This window comes from Schistocerca nitens, chromosome 1 (genome assembly GCF_023898315.1).
Source record: "Schistocerca nitens isolate TAMUIC-IGC-003100 chromosome 1, iqSchNite1.1, whole genome shotgun sequence".
Classification (NCBI taxonomy): domain Eukaryota; kingdom Metazoa; phylum Arthropoda; class Insecta; order Orthoptera; family Acrididae; genus Schistocerca; species Schistocerca nitens.
Window position 1 is genome coordinate 947,591,983 of NC_064614.1, and position 18,346 is coordinate 947,610,328.

Here is an 18,346-nt window from a genome sequence, read left to right on the forward strand (position 1 = left end):
AGGAAGACTTATTAATTCATCAAATGGATGTGAAAACAGCCTACCTGAATGGAAGACTGGAAGAGGAAATATATGTGATTCCACCTGATGAAGTTAAGCGACCTTATCAAGGGAAAAGGAGAATATGGCGTTTGAAGAAAGGCATATATGGATTAAAGCAGAGTGGCCATCGCTGGAATAAATGTTTGCTTAAAAGTTTGATAAAACTAGGCATGTTACAGTCAAAGGCAGATCCCAGTATATGTCATAAAAGGAGCAATGAAGAAATTGCAATCATGGCCATATGGGTAGATGATTTTTTATTTTAACCAATAGTGAAGGCCAGATGGACTTTTTTAAAGAACAATTACGGTCAGAATTTAATATGCATGATTTAGGGGAAATTAATCAATGCTTAGGCATGAAGATTCTAAGAAGTGCCAACAGAGAAGAATTATGGATTGATCAGTCTCTATACACAAGGACGATCTTAGAAAAGTTCAATATGGAAAATTGTAAACCTATTTCTACTCCTATGGAAAACAATGCAAAACTGATAATAACTGATGATGACAAGAAATGAAAGGAAAGTATACCCTATTTGGAAGCTGTATGAAGTCTACTGTACTTAGCACAGACCTCCAGACCAGACATTGGATTTGCCATAAATGCAGTAAGCAAGTTTTGCAGTGATCCGAGAGGAAAGCACTGGATGACAGTCAAGAGAATATTCAGATATTTAAATGAAACTGCTGATTATAAGTTAAAATATTCTAAAACTGGAAATATAAATTTGGAATGACACAGTGATGCAGACTGGGGAAATGAGTTGGAAAGCAGACACTCCATCACTGGAAGTTGTTTTAGACTAATGGGAGGATTGATATCATGGTCTTGTAAGAGACAAAGAACTGTTGCTTTGAGTACTGTAGAAGCTGAATATATGGCCTTGTCCTCAACTATCCAAGAAGCTCTTTGGATGCGTACACTGATGAGTGAAATAGAATCTCTTCCTACATTGAAACCAACTGCGATATTTTGTGACAACATGGGAGCTATTAAACTAGCAAAAAATAATGTCACCAGTGTAAGATCCAAACATATTGACGTAAGGTACCACTTTATAAGACATCGTGTGGGACAGGGGAATATAATCCTCAGTTATCTATGCACGGAAGAAATGTTATCTGATCTTCTAACGAAGCCTCTCAGTAAGGACAAATTTCAGAAGCTGGTGAAACATTATGGTTTAACCTGGGATGTATAGTGTTGAGCAGCTGAAAAATATTTGTTCAAGGGGGAGTGTTGGGGATACGTGAACAAACATTTTCCAGCGTGCATAGTGGCGCACAAGATATGATGTGCAGTGTGCATTAGACTCTATGGAATATACACTACTGGCCATTAAAATTGTTACACCACGAAGATGACGTGCTACAGACGCGAAATTTAACCGACAGGAAGAAGATGCTGTGATATGCAAATGATTAGCTTTTCAGAGCATTCACACAAGGTTGGCGCCGGTGGCGATACCTACAACGTGCTGACATGAGGAAAGTTTCCAACCGATTTCTCATACACAAACACCAGTTGACCGGCGTTGCCTGGTGAAACGTTGTTGTGATGCCTCGTGTAAGGAGGAGAAATGCGTACCATCAAGTTTCCGACTTTGATAAAGGTCGGATTGTATCCTATGACGATTGAGGTTTATCGTATCGCGACAATGCTGCTCGCGTTGGTCGAGATCCAATGACTGTTAGCAGAATATGGAATCGGTGGGTTCAGGAGGGTAATACGGAGCGCCGTGCTGGATCCCAACGGCCTCATATCACTATCAGTCTAGATGACAGGTATCTTATCCGCATGGCTGTAACGGTTCGTACAGCCACGTCTCGATCCCTGAGTCAACAGATGGGGACGTTTAGAAGACAACAGCCATCTGGACGAACAGTTCGACGACCTTTGCAGCAGCATGGACTATCAACTCGGAGACCATGGCTGCGATTACCCTTGACGCTTCATTACAGACAGGAGCACCTGCGATGGTGTACTCAACGACGAACATGGGTGCAAGAATGGCAAAATGTCATTTTTTCGGATGAATCCAGGTTCTGTTTACAGCATCATGATGGTCGCATCCGTGTTTGGCGACATCGCGGTGAACGCACATTGGAAGCGTGTATTCGTCATCGCCATACTGGCGTATCACCCGGCGTGATGGTATGGGGTGTCACTGGTTACACGTCTCGGTCACCTCTTGTTCACATTGACGGCACTTTGAACAGTGGACGTTACATTTCAAATGTGTTACGACCCGTGGCTCTACCCTTCATTCGATCCCTGCGAAACCCTACATTTCAGCAGGATAATGCACGACCGCATGTTGCAGGTCCTGTACGGGCCTTTCTGGATACAGAAAATGTTCGACTGCTGCCCTGGCCAGCACATTCTCCAGATCTCTCACCAATTGAAAACGTCTGGTCAATGGTGGCCGAGCAACTGGCTCGTCACAATACGCCAAACACTACTGTTGACGAACTGTGGTATCGTGTTGAAGCTGCGTGGGCAACTGTACTTGTACACGCCATCCGAGCTCTGTTTGACTCAAAGCCCAGGCGTATCAAGGCCGTTGTTACGGCCAGAGGTGGTTGTTCTGGGTACTGATTTCTCAGGATCTATGCAGCCAAAATGCGTGAAAATGTAATCACATGTCAGTTCTAGTATAATATATTTGTCCAATGAATATGCGTGTATCATTTGCGTTTCTTCTTGGTGTTGCAATGTTGATGGCCAGTAGTGTACATGACCCGTGTTTGTTGTTGGGGCAACGTAATACACTCCTGGAAATTGAAATAAGAACACCGTGAATTCATTGTCCCAGGAAGGGGAAACTTTATTGACACATTCCTGGGGTCAGATACATCACATGATCACACTGACAGAACCACAGGCACATAGACACAGGCAACAGAGCATGCACAATGTCGGCACTAGTACAGTGTATATCCACCTTTCGCAGCAATGCAGGCTGCTATTCCCCCATGGAGACGATCGTAGAGATGCTGGATGTAGTCCTGTGGAACGGCTTGCCATGCCATTTCCACCTGGCGCCTCAGTTGGACCAGCGTTCGTGCTGGACGTGCAGACCGCGTGAGACGACGCTTCATCCATTCCCAAACATGCTCAATGGGGGACAGATCCGGAGATCTTGCTGGCCAGGGTAGTTGACTTACACCTTCTAGAGCACGTTGGGTGGCACGGGATACATGCGGACGTGCATTGTCCTGTTGGAACAGCAAGTTCCCTTGCCGGTCTAGGAATGGTAGAACGATGGGTTCGATGACGGTTTGGATGTACCGTGCACTATTCAGTGTCCCCTCGACGATCACCAGTGGTGTACGGCCAGTGTAGGAGATCGCTTCCCACACCATGATGCCGGGTGTTGGCCCTGTGTGCCTCGGTCGTATGCAGTCCTGATTGTGGTGCTCACCTGCACGGCGCCAAACACGCATACGACCATCATTGGCACCAAGGCAGAAGCGACTCTCATCGCTGAAGACGACACGTCTCCATTCGTCCCTCCATTCACGCCTGTCGCGACACCACTGGAGGCGGGCTGCACGATGTTGGGGCGTGAGCGGAAGACGGCCTAACGGTGTGCGGGACCGTAGCCCAGCTTCATGGAGACGGTTGCGAATGGTCCTCGCCGATACCCCAGGAGCAACAGTGTCCCTAATTTGCTGGGAAGTGGCGGTGCGGTCCCCTACGGCACTGCGTAGGATCCTACGGTCTTGGCGTGTATCCGTGCGTCGCTGCGGTCCGGTCCCAGGTCGACGGGCACGTGCACCTTCCGCCGACCACTGGCGACAACATCGATGTACTGTGGAGACCTCACGCCCCACGTGTTGAGCAATTCGGCGGTACGTCCACCCGGCCTCCCGCATGCCCACTATACGCCCTCGCTCAACGTCCGTCAACTGCACATACGGTTCACGTCCACGCTGTCGCGGCATGCTACCAGTGTTATAGACTGCGTTGGAGCTCCGTATGCCACGGCAAACTGGCTGACACTGACGGCGGCGGTGCACAAATGCTGCGCAGCTAGCGCCATTCGACGGCCAACACCGCGGTTCCTGGTGTGTCCGCTGTGCCGTGCGTGTGATCATTGCTTGTACAGCCCTCTCGCAGTGTCCGGAGCAAGTATGGTGGGTCTGACACACCGGTGTCAATGTGTTCTTTTTTCCATTTCCAGGAGTGTATAATTTGGTACTCAGATGTACACTCCTGGAAATGGAAAAAAGAACACATTGACACCGGTGTGTCGGTCCCACCATACTTGCTCCGGACACTGCGAGAGGGCTGTACAAGCAATGATCACACGCACGGCACAGCGGACACACCAGGAACCGCGATGTTGGCCGTCGAATGGCGCTAGCTGCGCAGCATTTGTGCACCGCCGCCGTCAGTGTCAGCCAGTTTGCCGTGGCATACGGAGCTCCATCGCAGTCTTTAACACTGGTAGCATGCCGCGACAGCGTGGACGTGAACCGTATGTGCAGTTGACGGACTTTGAGCGAGGGCGTATAGTGGGCATGCGGGAGGCCGGGTGGACGTACCGCCGAATTGCTCAACACGTGGGGCGTGAGGTCTCCACAGTACATCGATGTTGTCGCCAGTGGTCGGCGGAAGGTGCACGTGCCCGTCGACCTGGGACCGGACTGCAGCGACGCACGGATGCACGCCAAGACCGTAGGATCCTACGCAGTGCCGTAGGGGACCGCACCGCCACTTCCCAGCAAATTAGGGACACTGTTGCTCCTGGGGTATCGGCGAGGACCATTCGCAACCGTCTCCATGAAGCTGGGCTACGGTCCCGCACACCATTAGGCCGTCTTCCGCTCACGCCCCAACATCGTGCAGCCCGCCTCCAGTGGTGTCGCGACAGGCGTGAATGGAGGGACGAATGGAGACGTGTCGTCTTCAGCGATGAGAGTCGCTTCCGCCTTGGTGCCAATGATGGTCGTATGCTTGTTTGGCGCCGTGCAGGTGAGCGCCACAATCAGGACTGCATACGACCGAGGCACACAGGGCCAACACCCGGCATCATGGTGTGGGGAGCGATCTCCTACACTGGCCGTACACCACTGGTGATCGTCGAGGGGACACTGAATAGTGCACGGTACATCCAAACCGTCATCGAACCCATCGTTCTACCATTCCTAGACCGGCAAGGGAACTTGCTGTTCCAACAGGACAATGCACGTCCGCATGTATCCCGTGCCACCCAACGTGCTCTAGAAGGTGTAAGTCAACTACCCTGGCCAGCAAGATCTCCGGATCTGTCCCCCATTGAGCATGTTTGGGACTGGATGAAGCGTCGTCTCACGCGGTCTGCACGTCCAGCACGAACGCTGGTCCAACTGAGGCGCCAGGTGGAAATGGCATGGCAAGCCGTTCCACAGGACTACATCCAGCATCTCTACGATCGTCTCCATGGGAGAATAGCAGCCTGTATTGCTGCGAAAGGTGGATATACACTGTACTAGTGCCGACATTGTGCATGCTCTGTTGCCTGTGTCTATGTGCCTGTGGTTCTGTCAGTGTGATCATGTGATGTATCTGACCTCAGGAATGTGTCAATAAAGTTTCCCCTTCCTGGGACAGTGAATTCACGGTGTTCTTATTTCAATTTCCAGGAGTGTATAAATATGTGTTGTGTGAATAAAGTATAAGTTTATTTTGTCCCTTAAATCGTGTTACCTGTCATTTAGCTGCGTTAACCTTCATAAACTACAACACTTACCCTGGTACTGACACGGCGGTCGCCTTTCACAGTGCTAAACACATTTTGCCCCAGATCTGATGTCCTACCTCCTGTCTCAGACAAAAGGCGAAACACTGTTGCAAACATCGAATGCTTTGGTTGTTGTCGCTGGGGATAGGTCTCTTGATACAACGTTGCTGTCCGTCGCCCGTTGCCATTTACCTTTCAGTAAGTAAACACCATGTCGACAAGTTCTCGTTTAGAAAACAGAACCATTGTGTACAACACTGTGTCACATCCACTGCAAGGTGAGTTAGCAAGAGATGTGATACAACATTACCAATTACTATGGCAGGAGGGGGCGCTAAGGCATGACGTATGAGGAATAGTACCGCCCTATAGGAGGAAACCATACATACAGTAACTGTCGCTGCATGGTACAGCGCGCATTGGACCGCAATCTCTGTAACAAAGTAAGACTGAATAAATGATCTCTAGGATGGGAATCATAAGTTCACCAGATATTTTTTTGCCCGTATCCTCTCGTTGATCAGCTTCTAGAGTTTGCGCACAGTGAAAAAAATCACTCTGTATATGCGTCCACAACACCTGGGGAACGGCCTACAGCAGTGAAAGAGCTAATTATGAGACGGACATGCTTTTAAGACCTAAGCTAAATTACTATACACAATCATGTTAATTAATGCAATGAAATTTTAGGGCCCAAGCTGTGGATCCTAAACGGACGGAATTGCCCAATATCAAAAATAAAAATATTTCCGGGGCTAACAAAAACAAGATTTGAATGAGAACATTAATTTATTCGAAGAAAGCACAAATACGGAAATGCATCTGATTATCTGACAATAAATAAAGTTAAAACATATAAAAATCGACCACAAACTACAAATAAAGTTAACCTTACAGTTGACAAATATACTTCAAACATCTGAATTGTTCACCTAAAACCACAGCTGATGTGCTGAAATAACTTAAGAGTTTCGTAGTGACTGATTATAGAGACTGCGTGAAGGAATGTTAAATTGGAAATAAAGCGCTTTCTTCTACCAATGCATCGATGGACGTGAAACAGTTAACTGCAATGTTCAGACAGAATCCTGCTGGGAAACCGTCCTAACGTGCCGGTGCTGCTATTACTGCTCACCACAAATTATCACCACAAGACGAGCAGAGCGTATGGTGCTAGGAGCGCCCTACCCCAGACTCGAATTGTGGATCCCCAATCAGCCGCTCCAGTGGAGGCCTCAACCTGCCGACGATGTGATCAGTGTCATGACCTGCATCGAAGTTCTCTCTTGTCTATCTGAATCCAACAGCCTGCTCTTTCCCTACCACCAAGAAAACATGACCACCAATCATTTCACAAGTACTCTCTCTTCGCCAATGGCGCAATTTCTTCCTGAACAAAATGCCCCATCAAGAAAGTGCATCATGTTAAAAACTCCAGTGACTTCTCCATCCTCTCCTCTTCTCTAAAAAGCTTCCCTCTAAGTGATCTGACCTCATGACATTTACCAGTCAGCATTTTCACGTCCAGTAGCTAGTCTCACTTCGTAGGTCCTAGGAAAGTTAAAGAATTCTGCCCAAGGCTGTCCGCATCTGCAGCATCTTCATGAGATTTGGAATCTTGGAGATTCTTATCTACTGAAGGCACTATTCTTAGTATGGGCATTGCACTGACCTCCTGCTGATGTAAGTTCTTCCCCCTATCCCACAGTTAGCTGCTCCGTTGGCCAAAGTGGAAACAGACAATAAAAGTGAACAGTAGCTGCAGTACGCCAGGTAGCTGCCTGGCGACGCAATTTTCAGCATAGCAACACTTTTCTGCCTACATGCGGCATGAATTAGCACTGTTTTCACCAACACCAGTGTTCCAGCTGCATACCAATGCCTGCTTTTTTCTGCATCACCTGTCCTGAGTCGACCATGTGTGCAATTCCCTAGGTATCTCAGAAAAGCCAAGTACAGATGCAGCACCAGGTTAAATGTGAAAACGTTGGTTTAGACAAGAAGTCACCAAGAATTCAACACATTCAGTCACTGCAATCATATTTACTCTCCAAAGCTATTATTTTTACAGCCTGTCTTTTCATCATCCTCTAGCTGAATTGTCATACAAGGGTCACTCCAAAAGAAAGGCACACTATTTTTTTTTTAAATCCATCTTTTATTCTACATGTTTGAAAGTTTTATAGTGTGTAGATACATTCTTTAGGAACAATATTTTCATTTCTCCACATAATTTCCATCCCTCTCAACTGCCTTACGCCATCTTGCAACCAGCGCCTGTATACCTCCACGCTAAAATTCTGGACCAACCTGTTGGAGCCACTGTTTCGCAGCGTGAACAAGGGAGTCATCATCTTCTAACTTTGTTCCACGAAAGGAGTCTTTCAGTTTCCCAAAGAGATGATAGTCACATGGAGCCAGGTCAGGACTGTAAGGCGAGTGTTTCAGTGTTGTCCATAGGAGTTTTTTGATCGCTTCCATGGTTTTTTGACTGACATATGGCCGTGCATTGTCGTGCAACAGCAAAACATCCTGCTTTTGCCGATGTGGTCGAACACGACTCAGTCGAGCTTGAAGTTTCTTCAGTGTTGTCACACATGCATCAGAATTTATGGTGGTTCCACTTGGCGTGATCTCCACAAGCCAGAGTCCTTCAAAATCGAAAAACACCATAGCCATAACTTTTACAGCAGAAGGTGTGGATTTGAATTTTTTTTTCCTTGGGTGAATTTGCATGCTGCCACTCCATTGATAGCATCTTCGTCTCTGGTGAAAAATGATAGAGTCATGTTTCATCACCTGTCACAATTCTTCCAAGAAATTCATCTCCACCATTCTCGTATTGTTCCAAAAGTTCGCTGTATACCGTTTTTCTTGTTTCTTTCTGAGCCACTGTCAACATCCTGGGAAACCACCTGGCACAAACATTTTTAAGGCCAACAATTTCAGTATTCTGCAAACACTTCCTTCCCCTATCCCAACATAACGTGACAATTCGTTCACTGTGATGCGTCTGTCAGTAGCCACCAATTCGTAAACTCTCTGCACATTGTCTGGAGTGTGTGCAGTACGAGGCCTGCCGCTGCGAGGACAATCTTCAATATTGCCGTGCCCGCTTTCATCGCGTAACCTGCTCTCCATACACCTTTTTCAACCTCTTGTGGATGTTTCCCACTGTCTAATTTTCACAGCACAGGAATTCTATGACAGCACCTTGCTTCTCACGAACGTCAAGTGTAGCAGCCATCTTGAAGACATGCTGTGACGGCGCCACTCACGGGAACAGGTTGAACTAAGTTTGAAAACAAGCGGGAAGGATGTATCTACACACTGTAAAACTTTCACAGATGCAGAATGAACTCTGTATTTTTACAAAAATAGTGTGCATTTCTTTTGGAGTGACCCTCGTATTTAATGAAAAGAGACAAGCTGAGTGGTTTGCGGATTTTCAAGTGGCGCACCCAACGACGAGCGTGAAGACATGCTTGGCTTCATGTCACCTTTTATGACGATGCCAAGTGCTGTGTACATTAACAGGAGGGACGGATCCCTGTGTGAAGGCTCCGAAGAGAACGAATGTTGCCAGACTGCATTCTTTATCGTCATGCGGTCCCACCATTCTGTGTAAGACTTTGGGCTGCCATTGGGTACGAAACACATAGTCTGCAATTTGTGCAGCAGGCATTGTTACGATTTTGAAGTGCTAAAGCCGGTGGATTATCTTTCAACAAGGTAGAGCAAGACCGTAAACTACTGTACTATCAAGACTTATCTCAATACAGAGTGTGTTTGACTGTTGTCCTGGTAGGCAGATCTCTCTGTAGTTGAAAACAACTGGTGACGGGTTGCCAAGAGACATGCACTTTGTAGCCAAATTTTATTTCCTTATTTTCCAGTTTTACAATTTTGTGTCGCGTCTGCAGATATCATGCAGGTTTCAGTAAGTGAAGCGGTACTACAGAACGCATACAGTTGAGAGTGAGATTTCAGTTCCCACACTGACTGAAGGAGCCGGTGGACCATATGACTTTGCCAATGGATGGTGGTGTGAGGCGCTGTGGTTGGACATGAGAACGCCCGTAACGTCAGCAGCAAGGTACGAAGGGAAAGCACATTCTAGCGCGAGGCAAGTAATCTTGCTGAATAAACATTTGCTAATAAAAGTCGCTTTCTCCAATGCAGATATTAGGAGAAGCCTACAGGTCGTAAGTATTTTCTTACAACAATGTAACAATGCCATTTAATAATTAAATTAATTATTTTAAGCTAATTAAAATGTACAAACGGCTACGAAATATCACAAGTGCAAGCACGCACGCCACAGTCGCCAGTTGGCAATAGAATGCGTTCCGAACTAGTTCTGTCGTAAGACCACGCACTCAGGAAATTGTTAGTTTTCAGTTAATCACTATTAATTGTCAGCCCCCGAGGCAAAACCTTGATATTGGTGTCCCCAATCCCCTTGAGTGTTTGAGATAGGACGTCAGAAATTCTAGAAAGCTCGATTTTTCAAAAATATATTCATTTTATCACGCACGTCTTTCTGAATATAAAAGTATATGATCGAGGAAATGTAAGATATGGTATTCGGTCTTAATATTCAGGACAGTGGAAATTAAAACGTCCTGTGGTGCTTCTGCTCCAAGTATGCCTGTCTGACATCCCACCCCTCTTTAAAAAAAACTCGCAATTAATACTGTGTGTGATTATTTGTGATCGGGAAAATAAGAACTCTTCAGAGTACTTTCACTCTTTATTAGGCCCTACCTAATAGCTAATAACTTTCTCTTTTGCGTGAGAGAATATAGGAATCATAAAACCAGTAAAGACAAGAGACAAGAATCAAAGTTTGTCAAACGTTTTGCTACACGAAAAATCAAAATGTCGTCAAGTACTGAAAAAGCCGTTCGTACGAATATACACAAGACTGGTGTAGGTTCTCGATCTGATTAAATCCTTTGTGTCACTGTCTGCTCGATAAAACGAAATAGGGCTTTCTAATATTGCAGCAATTGTAACACATGCCAAATAAAGGAGACTGTTTTGGCACAAATGTTCTCTTTATGAACTTCGTTTACATAAATAACACGACAGAATATAATTCACAAAGTACCAATATCAAATGCCTTTTAGGCTTACTACAAGTAAAAAGTTTTATGATAGGAAATAGTTTCACATTTCATTCATAAGCTCCAGTCTCTCAAGCATGAGATCGAAAAGTAGCAGCACGAAATTTTTATATCAGTTTGGAATCATCATACTCTTCCATATAATTTGTGTGATGTCCCAGTTTCTTCTCCTTCTTCGTTCTAATATACTACCTTGTCATCAATAGGCCTGTAAACTATTCCTGCCATTGTCAAAACTTATTCTCCGGTTAACTTCACTAACCCTGCAAGAATCACAGGTTCAATTATCCCGCGTTAGTGCAAGTGTTGTTTCTGCCAGGGAAGTTATTTTCTGGTTAGGCGTATTTTTTTTCTTTTTTTTTTTTTTTTCTACTGACTGGTTTGAATTCCTTTCCTGTGCTAACCTCTTCATCTCAGAGTAGCACTTGCAACCTACGTCCTCAATTATTTGCTTGACATATTCCAATCTCTGTCTTCCTCTACAGTTTTTGCCCTCTACAGCTCCCTCTAGTACCATGGAAGTCATTCCCTCATGTCTTAGCAGATGTCCTATCATCCTGTTCCTTCTCCTTATCAGTGTTTTCCACATATTCCTTTCCCCTCCGATTCTGCGAAGAACCTCCTCACTCCTTACCTTATCAGTCCACCTAATTTTCACCATTCGTCTATAGCACCACATCTCAAATGCTTCGATTCTCTTCTGTTCCGGTTTTCCCACAGTCCATGTTTCACTACCATACAATGCTGTACTCCAGACGTACATCCTCAGAAATTTCTTCCTCAAATTAAGGCCGGTATTTGATATTAGTAGACTTCTCTTGGCCAGAAATGCCTTTTTTGCCATAGCGAGTCTGCTTTTGATGTCCTCCTTGCTCCGTCCGTCATTGGTTATTTTACTGCTTAGGTAGCAGAATTCCTTAACTTCATTGACTTCGTGACCATCAATCCTGATGTTAAGATTCTCGCTGTTCTCATTTCTACTACTTCTCATTACCTTCGTCTTTCTCCGATTTACTCTCAAACCATACTGTGTACTCATTAGACTGTTCATTCCGTTCAGCAGATCATTTAATTCTTCTTCACTTTCACTCAGGATAGCAATGTCATCAGCGAATCATATCATTGATACCCTTTCACCTTGTATTTTAATTTTACTCCTGAACCTTTCTTTTATTTCCATCATTGCTTCCTCGATGTACAGATTGAAGAGTAGGGGCGAAAGGCTACAGCCTTCTCTTACACCCTTCTTCATATGAGCACTTCGTTCTTGATCGTCCACTCTTATTATTCCCTCTTGGTTGTTGTACATATTGTATATGACTCGTCTCTCCCTATAGCTTATCCCTACTTTTTTCAGAATCTCGAACAGCTTGCACCATTTTATATTGTCGAACGCTTTTTCCAGGTCGACAAATCCTATGAAAGTGTCTTGATTTTTCTTTAGCCTTGCTTCCATTATTAGCCGTAACGTCAGAATTGCCTCTCTCGTCCCTTTACTTTTCGTAAAGCCAAACTGATCGTCACCTAGCTTATTCTCAATTTTCTTTTCCATTCTTCTGTATATTATTCTTGTAAGCAGCTTCGATGCATGAGCTGTTAAGCTGATTGTGCGATAATTCTCGCACTTATCAGCTCATGCCGTCTTCGGAATTGTGTGGATGATGCTTTTCTGAAAGTCAGATGGTATGTCGCCAGACTCATATATTCTACACACCAACGTGAATAGTCGTTTTGTTGCCACTTCCCCCAATGATTTTAGAAATTCTGATGGAATGTTATCTATCCCTTCTGCCTTATTTGACCGTAAGTCCTCCAAAGTTCTTTTAAATTCCGATTCTAATACTGGATCCCCTATCTCTTCTAAATCTATTCCTGTTTCTTCTTCTATCATATCAGACAAATCTTCACCCTCATAGAGGCTTTCAGTATATTCTTTCCACCTATCTGCTCTCTCCTCTGCATTTAACAGTGGAATTCCCATTGCAGTCTTAATGTTACCACCGTTGCTTTTAATGTCACCAAAGGTTGTTTTGACTTTCCTGTATGCTGAGTCTGTCCTTCCAACAATCATATCTTTTTCGATGTCTTCACATTTTCCTGCAGCCATTTCGTCTTAGCTTCCCTGCACTTCCTATTTATTTCATTCCTCAGCGACTTGTATTTCTGTATTCCTGATTTTCCCGGAACATGTTTCTACTTCCTCCTTTCATCAATCAACTGAAGTATTTCTTCTGTCACCCATGGTTTCTTCGCAGCTACCTTCTTTGTACCTATGTTTTCCTTCCCAACTTCTGTGATGACCCTTTCTAGAGATGTCCATTCCTCTTCAACTGTACTGCCTACTGCGCTATTCCCTATAGCTGTATCTATAGCGTTAGAGAACTTCAAACGTATCTCGTCATTCCTTAGTACTTCCGTATCCCACTTCTTTGCTTATTGATTCTTTCTGACTAATGTCTTGAACTTCATCCTACTCTTCATCACTACTATATTGTGATCTGAGTCTATAACTGCTCCTGGGTATGCCTTACAATCCAGTATCTGATTTCGGAATCTCTGTCTGACCATGATGTAATCTAATTGAAATCTTCCTGTATCTCCCAGCCTTTTCCAAGTATACCCCCTCCTCTTGTGATTCTTAAACAGGGTATTCGCTATTACTAGCTGAAACTTGTTACAGAACTCAATTAGTCTTTCTCCTCTCTCATTCCTTGTCCCAAGCCCATATTCTCCTGTAACCTTTTCTTCTACTCATTCCCCTACAACTGCATTCCAGTCACCCATGACTATTAGATTTTCGTCCCCCTTTACATACTGCATTACCCTTTCAATATCCTCATACACTTTCTCTATCTGTTCATCTTCAGCTTGCGACGTCGGCATGTATACCTGAACTATCGTTGTCGGTGTTGGTCTGCTGTCGATTCTGATTAGAACAACCCGGTCACTGAACTGTTCACAGTAACACACCCTCTGCCCTACCTTCCTATTCATAACGAATCCTACACCTGTTATACCATTTTCTGCTGCTGTTGATACTCATCTGACCAGAAATCCTTGTCTTCCTTCCACTTCACTTCACTTCACTGACCCCTACTATATCTAGATTGAGCCTTTGCATTTCCCTTTTCAGATTTTCTAGTTTCCCTACCACGTTCAAGCTTCTGACATTCCACGCCCCGACTCGTAGAACGTTATCCTTTCGTTGATTATTCAATCTTTTTCTCATGGTAACCTCCCCCTTGGCAGTCCCCTCTCAGAGATCCGAATGGGGGACTATTCCGGAATCTTTTGCCAATGGAGAGATCATCATGACACTTCTTCAATTACAGGCCACATGTCCTGTGGATACAAGTTACGTGTCTTTAATGCAGTGGTTTCCATTGCCTTCTGCGTCCTCATGTCGTTGATCACTGCTGATTCTTCCGTCTTTAGAGGCAATTTCCCACCCCTAGGACAAGAGAGTGCCCTGAACCTCTATCCGCTCCTCCGCCCTCTTTGACAAGGCCGTTGTCGAAATGAGGCTGACCTTATGCCGGAAGTCTTCGGCCGCCAATGGTGATTATATAAATTTAGGCAGTGGCGGGGATCGAACCCGGGACCGAAGACGTTTTGATTATTAACCAAAGATGCTACCCCTAGACCACGGGTCTTTGTAAACGTGTTTTCGAGCTATTATGAGGATAGAATTTAATGTCTGATAAGATTTGTCAATGGTATTCCTTGCATGATCAAATTAAAATAACGATCGATTTAATTATTTCTTTTCGATGTATTTTACAAGACCTGCATCTTTCTGAACGCCAGATAACGATGATCAAGAGAGCTCCAGCCTGCAAATTGATTTTTTTATAAATAAATAATATACCCTCTGTTATGTAATTGAATTTCCTGTCTTGAGATCCTTCCCCTCAAGTACAGAGACGCCAATTTCTAGGTGGGAGGGGAGGAGGAAGTGGGGGAGGGGAATGCTGGGGATTTACCAGAGGGGGATGGGTTAATTAATTGATCAACTTAATTAGTTGGTCAATCAAATTGATAGAATGGGTGGGGTCTATTCGAATAACTCAGGCCTGAATATTCGAATAACTCAGGCCTGAAAGTGTACTGGTATTGGCGAGTAGGAGGGATGGTTTGGAGGTTTCCAGAGAAGTTGGAAGGATGAGGGGGAGGGAGGGGTGGAGGGAGGTTTCTCAGAAGGTTGGGTTATCCACAGGGGTCATAATCCACTTGGCAAAACATTAGGTTAAAGACCTGTCAATCAAAAGACAACAATACATTTGCCCCTGAATGAATGCTGGGCTCTGGTGTAGGCAGCCCACACTAACAAAATGTCCTTGTGCCAGCTTTATCCTACTACTGACGTTACCTGCCATCATGCATGATGCCAACAGGGAAGTAGGTAGAGACTGGTGTTAGAAAATGGTTCAAATGGCTCTGAGCACTATGGGACTTAACATCTATAGTCATCAGTCCTCTAGAACTTAGAACTACTTAAACCTAACTAACCTAAGGACATCACACAACACCCAGTCATCACGAGGCAGAGAAAATCCCTGACCCTGCCAGGAATCGAACCCGGGAACCCGGGCGCAGGAAGACTGGTGTTAGAGTGTGGTCCCCTAAATTTGCTTAATAAAACGATAAATTTGGAAGAATAGGAATACATTTTACAACAGTGTGTACAGAATACAACAGAGGAATAGGTTGGGGTTGATGGTTGTATGAACATGACTACAAATCCTGTCATAAATCAGCATCTGTGAAGCAATGTTATGTGAACAATAACATTGCTAAAACGGACTGACATGCTCAGAGTCCCTAACTGAACCAAATGGAACACTGTTGGTATGGGTTTGAACATCGACTTTGCTCCTGACCCCAGCACCCAACATCACTACCTTCTCTGGTTTCCGCTCTTGAGAAAGAATGGACTACCATTCCTCTACAGACATTCAGACACCTCACTCAATAGTGTTTGCAGCAGAATTCAAGCTGAAATAAAGTCAGAAAGGGACACACTCCATATTAATAGCAACCAATCGATGTCTGGGTACTTTTGATCAGATATTATATATGACAGTATAGGTCATTTCTGACATGTTATTCTCTTTTCCAAATTATTATGTTATTTTACTGTAGTCATAAAGATTCTGAGTGATGGTGCTTGATTACGTTCAGTTAGTATGTTGGTTTTCTGAAGAGTGTACTACATTAAGATGTAAATAATTGCAACATTAAGATGTAAATAATTGCAAAGAGTGCCAAACTGCTACATTTCATTACTTGAAATTCGAAGTTTTTAGGCACACTTTCATTTTGGTGTACTAGAAAGCCATTTGAAATCAATACAATAAAGTGCAGTACTGTGGCTAACTGTTCTTTTTCTATTACAAAAGATCGACACATGAACTGTGACACTTATGACAAACCTCTTTATGGCTTTAAGTCAATTCCATTCTAGATTAAAATGTAAATTTTTAGGTTGCCTATGAAACGCATGATCAAAGCACATTGTACCTTTGACTGTACTGGCGATGTAATGACATTCAAAATGTACACTGCGTTTATGAACAAACCTTACATCCCACCACAGTTACGTGACATTTGATGTTAGTGTATGTTGGCGACAAAAATTTCGTTCTGCACATCTTAAGTTCTCTCCACAGATATTCCTAACTTACACACACTGCTGTGCATTTGCAAGGTACTTACTTACATCGTTCATACTTCCCTGTCAATTGTCCAGTACATCTGAGATGCTCCTGGACATTGCTAAGTAGTTCTCTGTTTCATTTTCAGATCTTCCGATTGAAAATCAACGAGGAGATGGCAGAAATATCCAGGAGACAGAAGATTCTGAGGGAAGTGAGATGTCTTCATCTGTTCTGTAAGGCAGTAGGACTAGTGCCCTTCAGCATAGACATGGAGAACGTCAAGCTGGACATGAAGGCAACAGATATTGTTTATGCCCTGGCCATCTTCATATGCCTTGTGAGCACACTAGTTCCATTAGTGCTAACCTGGATGGGAGTCCATATGCATGGTCTTCCAGCTGCTGTGTACTTAAATGCAATCTCTTCGTTTGTATTCTTATTCATCAACATCATTGTAGTATTATTAGAAATGTTAGTCAATACTTCCAGATACAGGAAAATGGTCCTTCTACTTGGCTACTGTGATCGGGAGTTTTCACAATCACAGATTGGTGCTGTTGACAGAACGAGCATTGGGTGGATTGTGGGACCACTTGTCAATATCACTGTCTCAAGCATGCAACTTGTTATCATTGCCATAAAAATGAAATCTGTGAATACATTGCAATTGGTGCTGGCCTACACAGTGAACACATTGGTAACATCAGGAAATCTCTTCAAATTTTATTTTTTGCTGTTGATGGCAAGACAGAGAATAATTACACTCAACAATGGCTTGTTCACTATGAGTATGCAGCAGTATGGCAGGAAAAGACTCACTGAAGGCAGCTCTAAGAGAGAGTGTTTTACTGTTCTCAGTCAAGTGGCTAATGATGTTGATGACGTTCACTTCTGCCAAAGTATAAGATCCCTCAGGCGAGGATTCGAGGCACTCTGCAGCCTCTCGGACGAAATATTTTCGGCGCACAAGGTGTTCTTGGCACTGTTGCTGCCTACACTGTTTATGGAATCGGTGTGCACCGTTTTCCTTACGTGCAAGCGCCTGAAATACGGGGATAATTTCCAGACAACGGAACACACGTGGGGTGCCCACTTTGTGCAAGTCACCCAGTTCCTGCTGGTGCTGCTCCCAGCCCACATGACGATTCGGCAGTTGGAAGACACATCTACTGCCGTATTCCGTGTGCTGCTGCAAACACCATCAGGCAGCAGACCCGAAGCCGAGCTGAAGCTCTTTGACCTTCAAGTGCAGCGCCGCAGCCCCAGGTTTAGCATCTTTGGAGTCGCCACGCTGGACTTCCGGCTACTGACGACCTTTGTGTCAGCTCTCACCACCTATGTTGTCATTCTTTTCTCGTTGTAGTACTTCAATTTCATTACCTATCATAGTTTATCTTGTAGTTTTCTGTGTGAAAAAACCAAAAGAAATAAATGTAGTCCGCAGTATATACACATTATTCCTGAATCTCGTTTTACGAAATACCTGCAACACACTAATGTTACCTTCTGCTATGTTTTACCATCTCTGAATCAGAGAATGCAGGCATTCATGGTCGATATTTGCATAACTGATAGTTGTTTCACAGTCTAACATAGACTGTGGTTGTTTTATGAGAATACATCCATAAAACCACAGACATAACCCAACCATGGAAGTACAAGGTTCTGGAATATCAGTTAATAGACAAAGAAAAATTCGATAGACTGCAAGAGGAGACAGTAACTTTCCTACCTTCAGATATGAGTCATGCCGTTATTTAAGTCTGATAGAGTTCTGTCTAAGAATG

At 44.2% G+C, this 18,346-nt stretch overlaps 1 protein-coding gene across 2 annotated transcripts in view; it reads left to right on the forward strand.

Annotated features, from left to right (window-relative positions):
* Positions 1–17,972, forward strand: part of LOC126194351 (uncharacterized) — a 377,936-nt gene extending 359,964 nt beyond the window's left edge. For both annotated transcript variants that reach the window (XM_049932759.1, XM_049932760.1), the window contains exon 2: positions 16,705–17,972. In XM_049932759.1, the coding sequence (XP_049788716.1) occupies positions 16,732–17,922 (1,191 nt within the window). In that variant the 5' untranslated portion in view covers positions 16,705–16,731 and the 3' untranslated portion in view covers positions 17,923–17,972. The remainder of the gene's footprint in view (positions 1–16,704) is intronic.
* Positions 17,973–18,346: the final 374 nt, after the last annotated feature.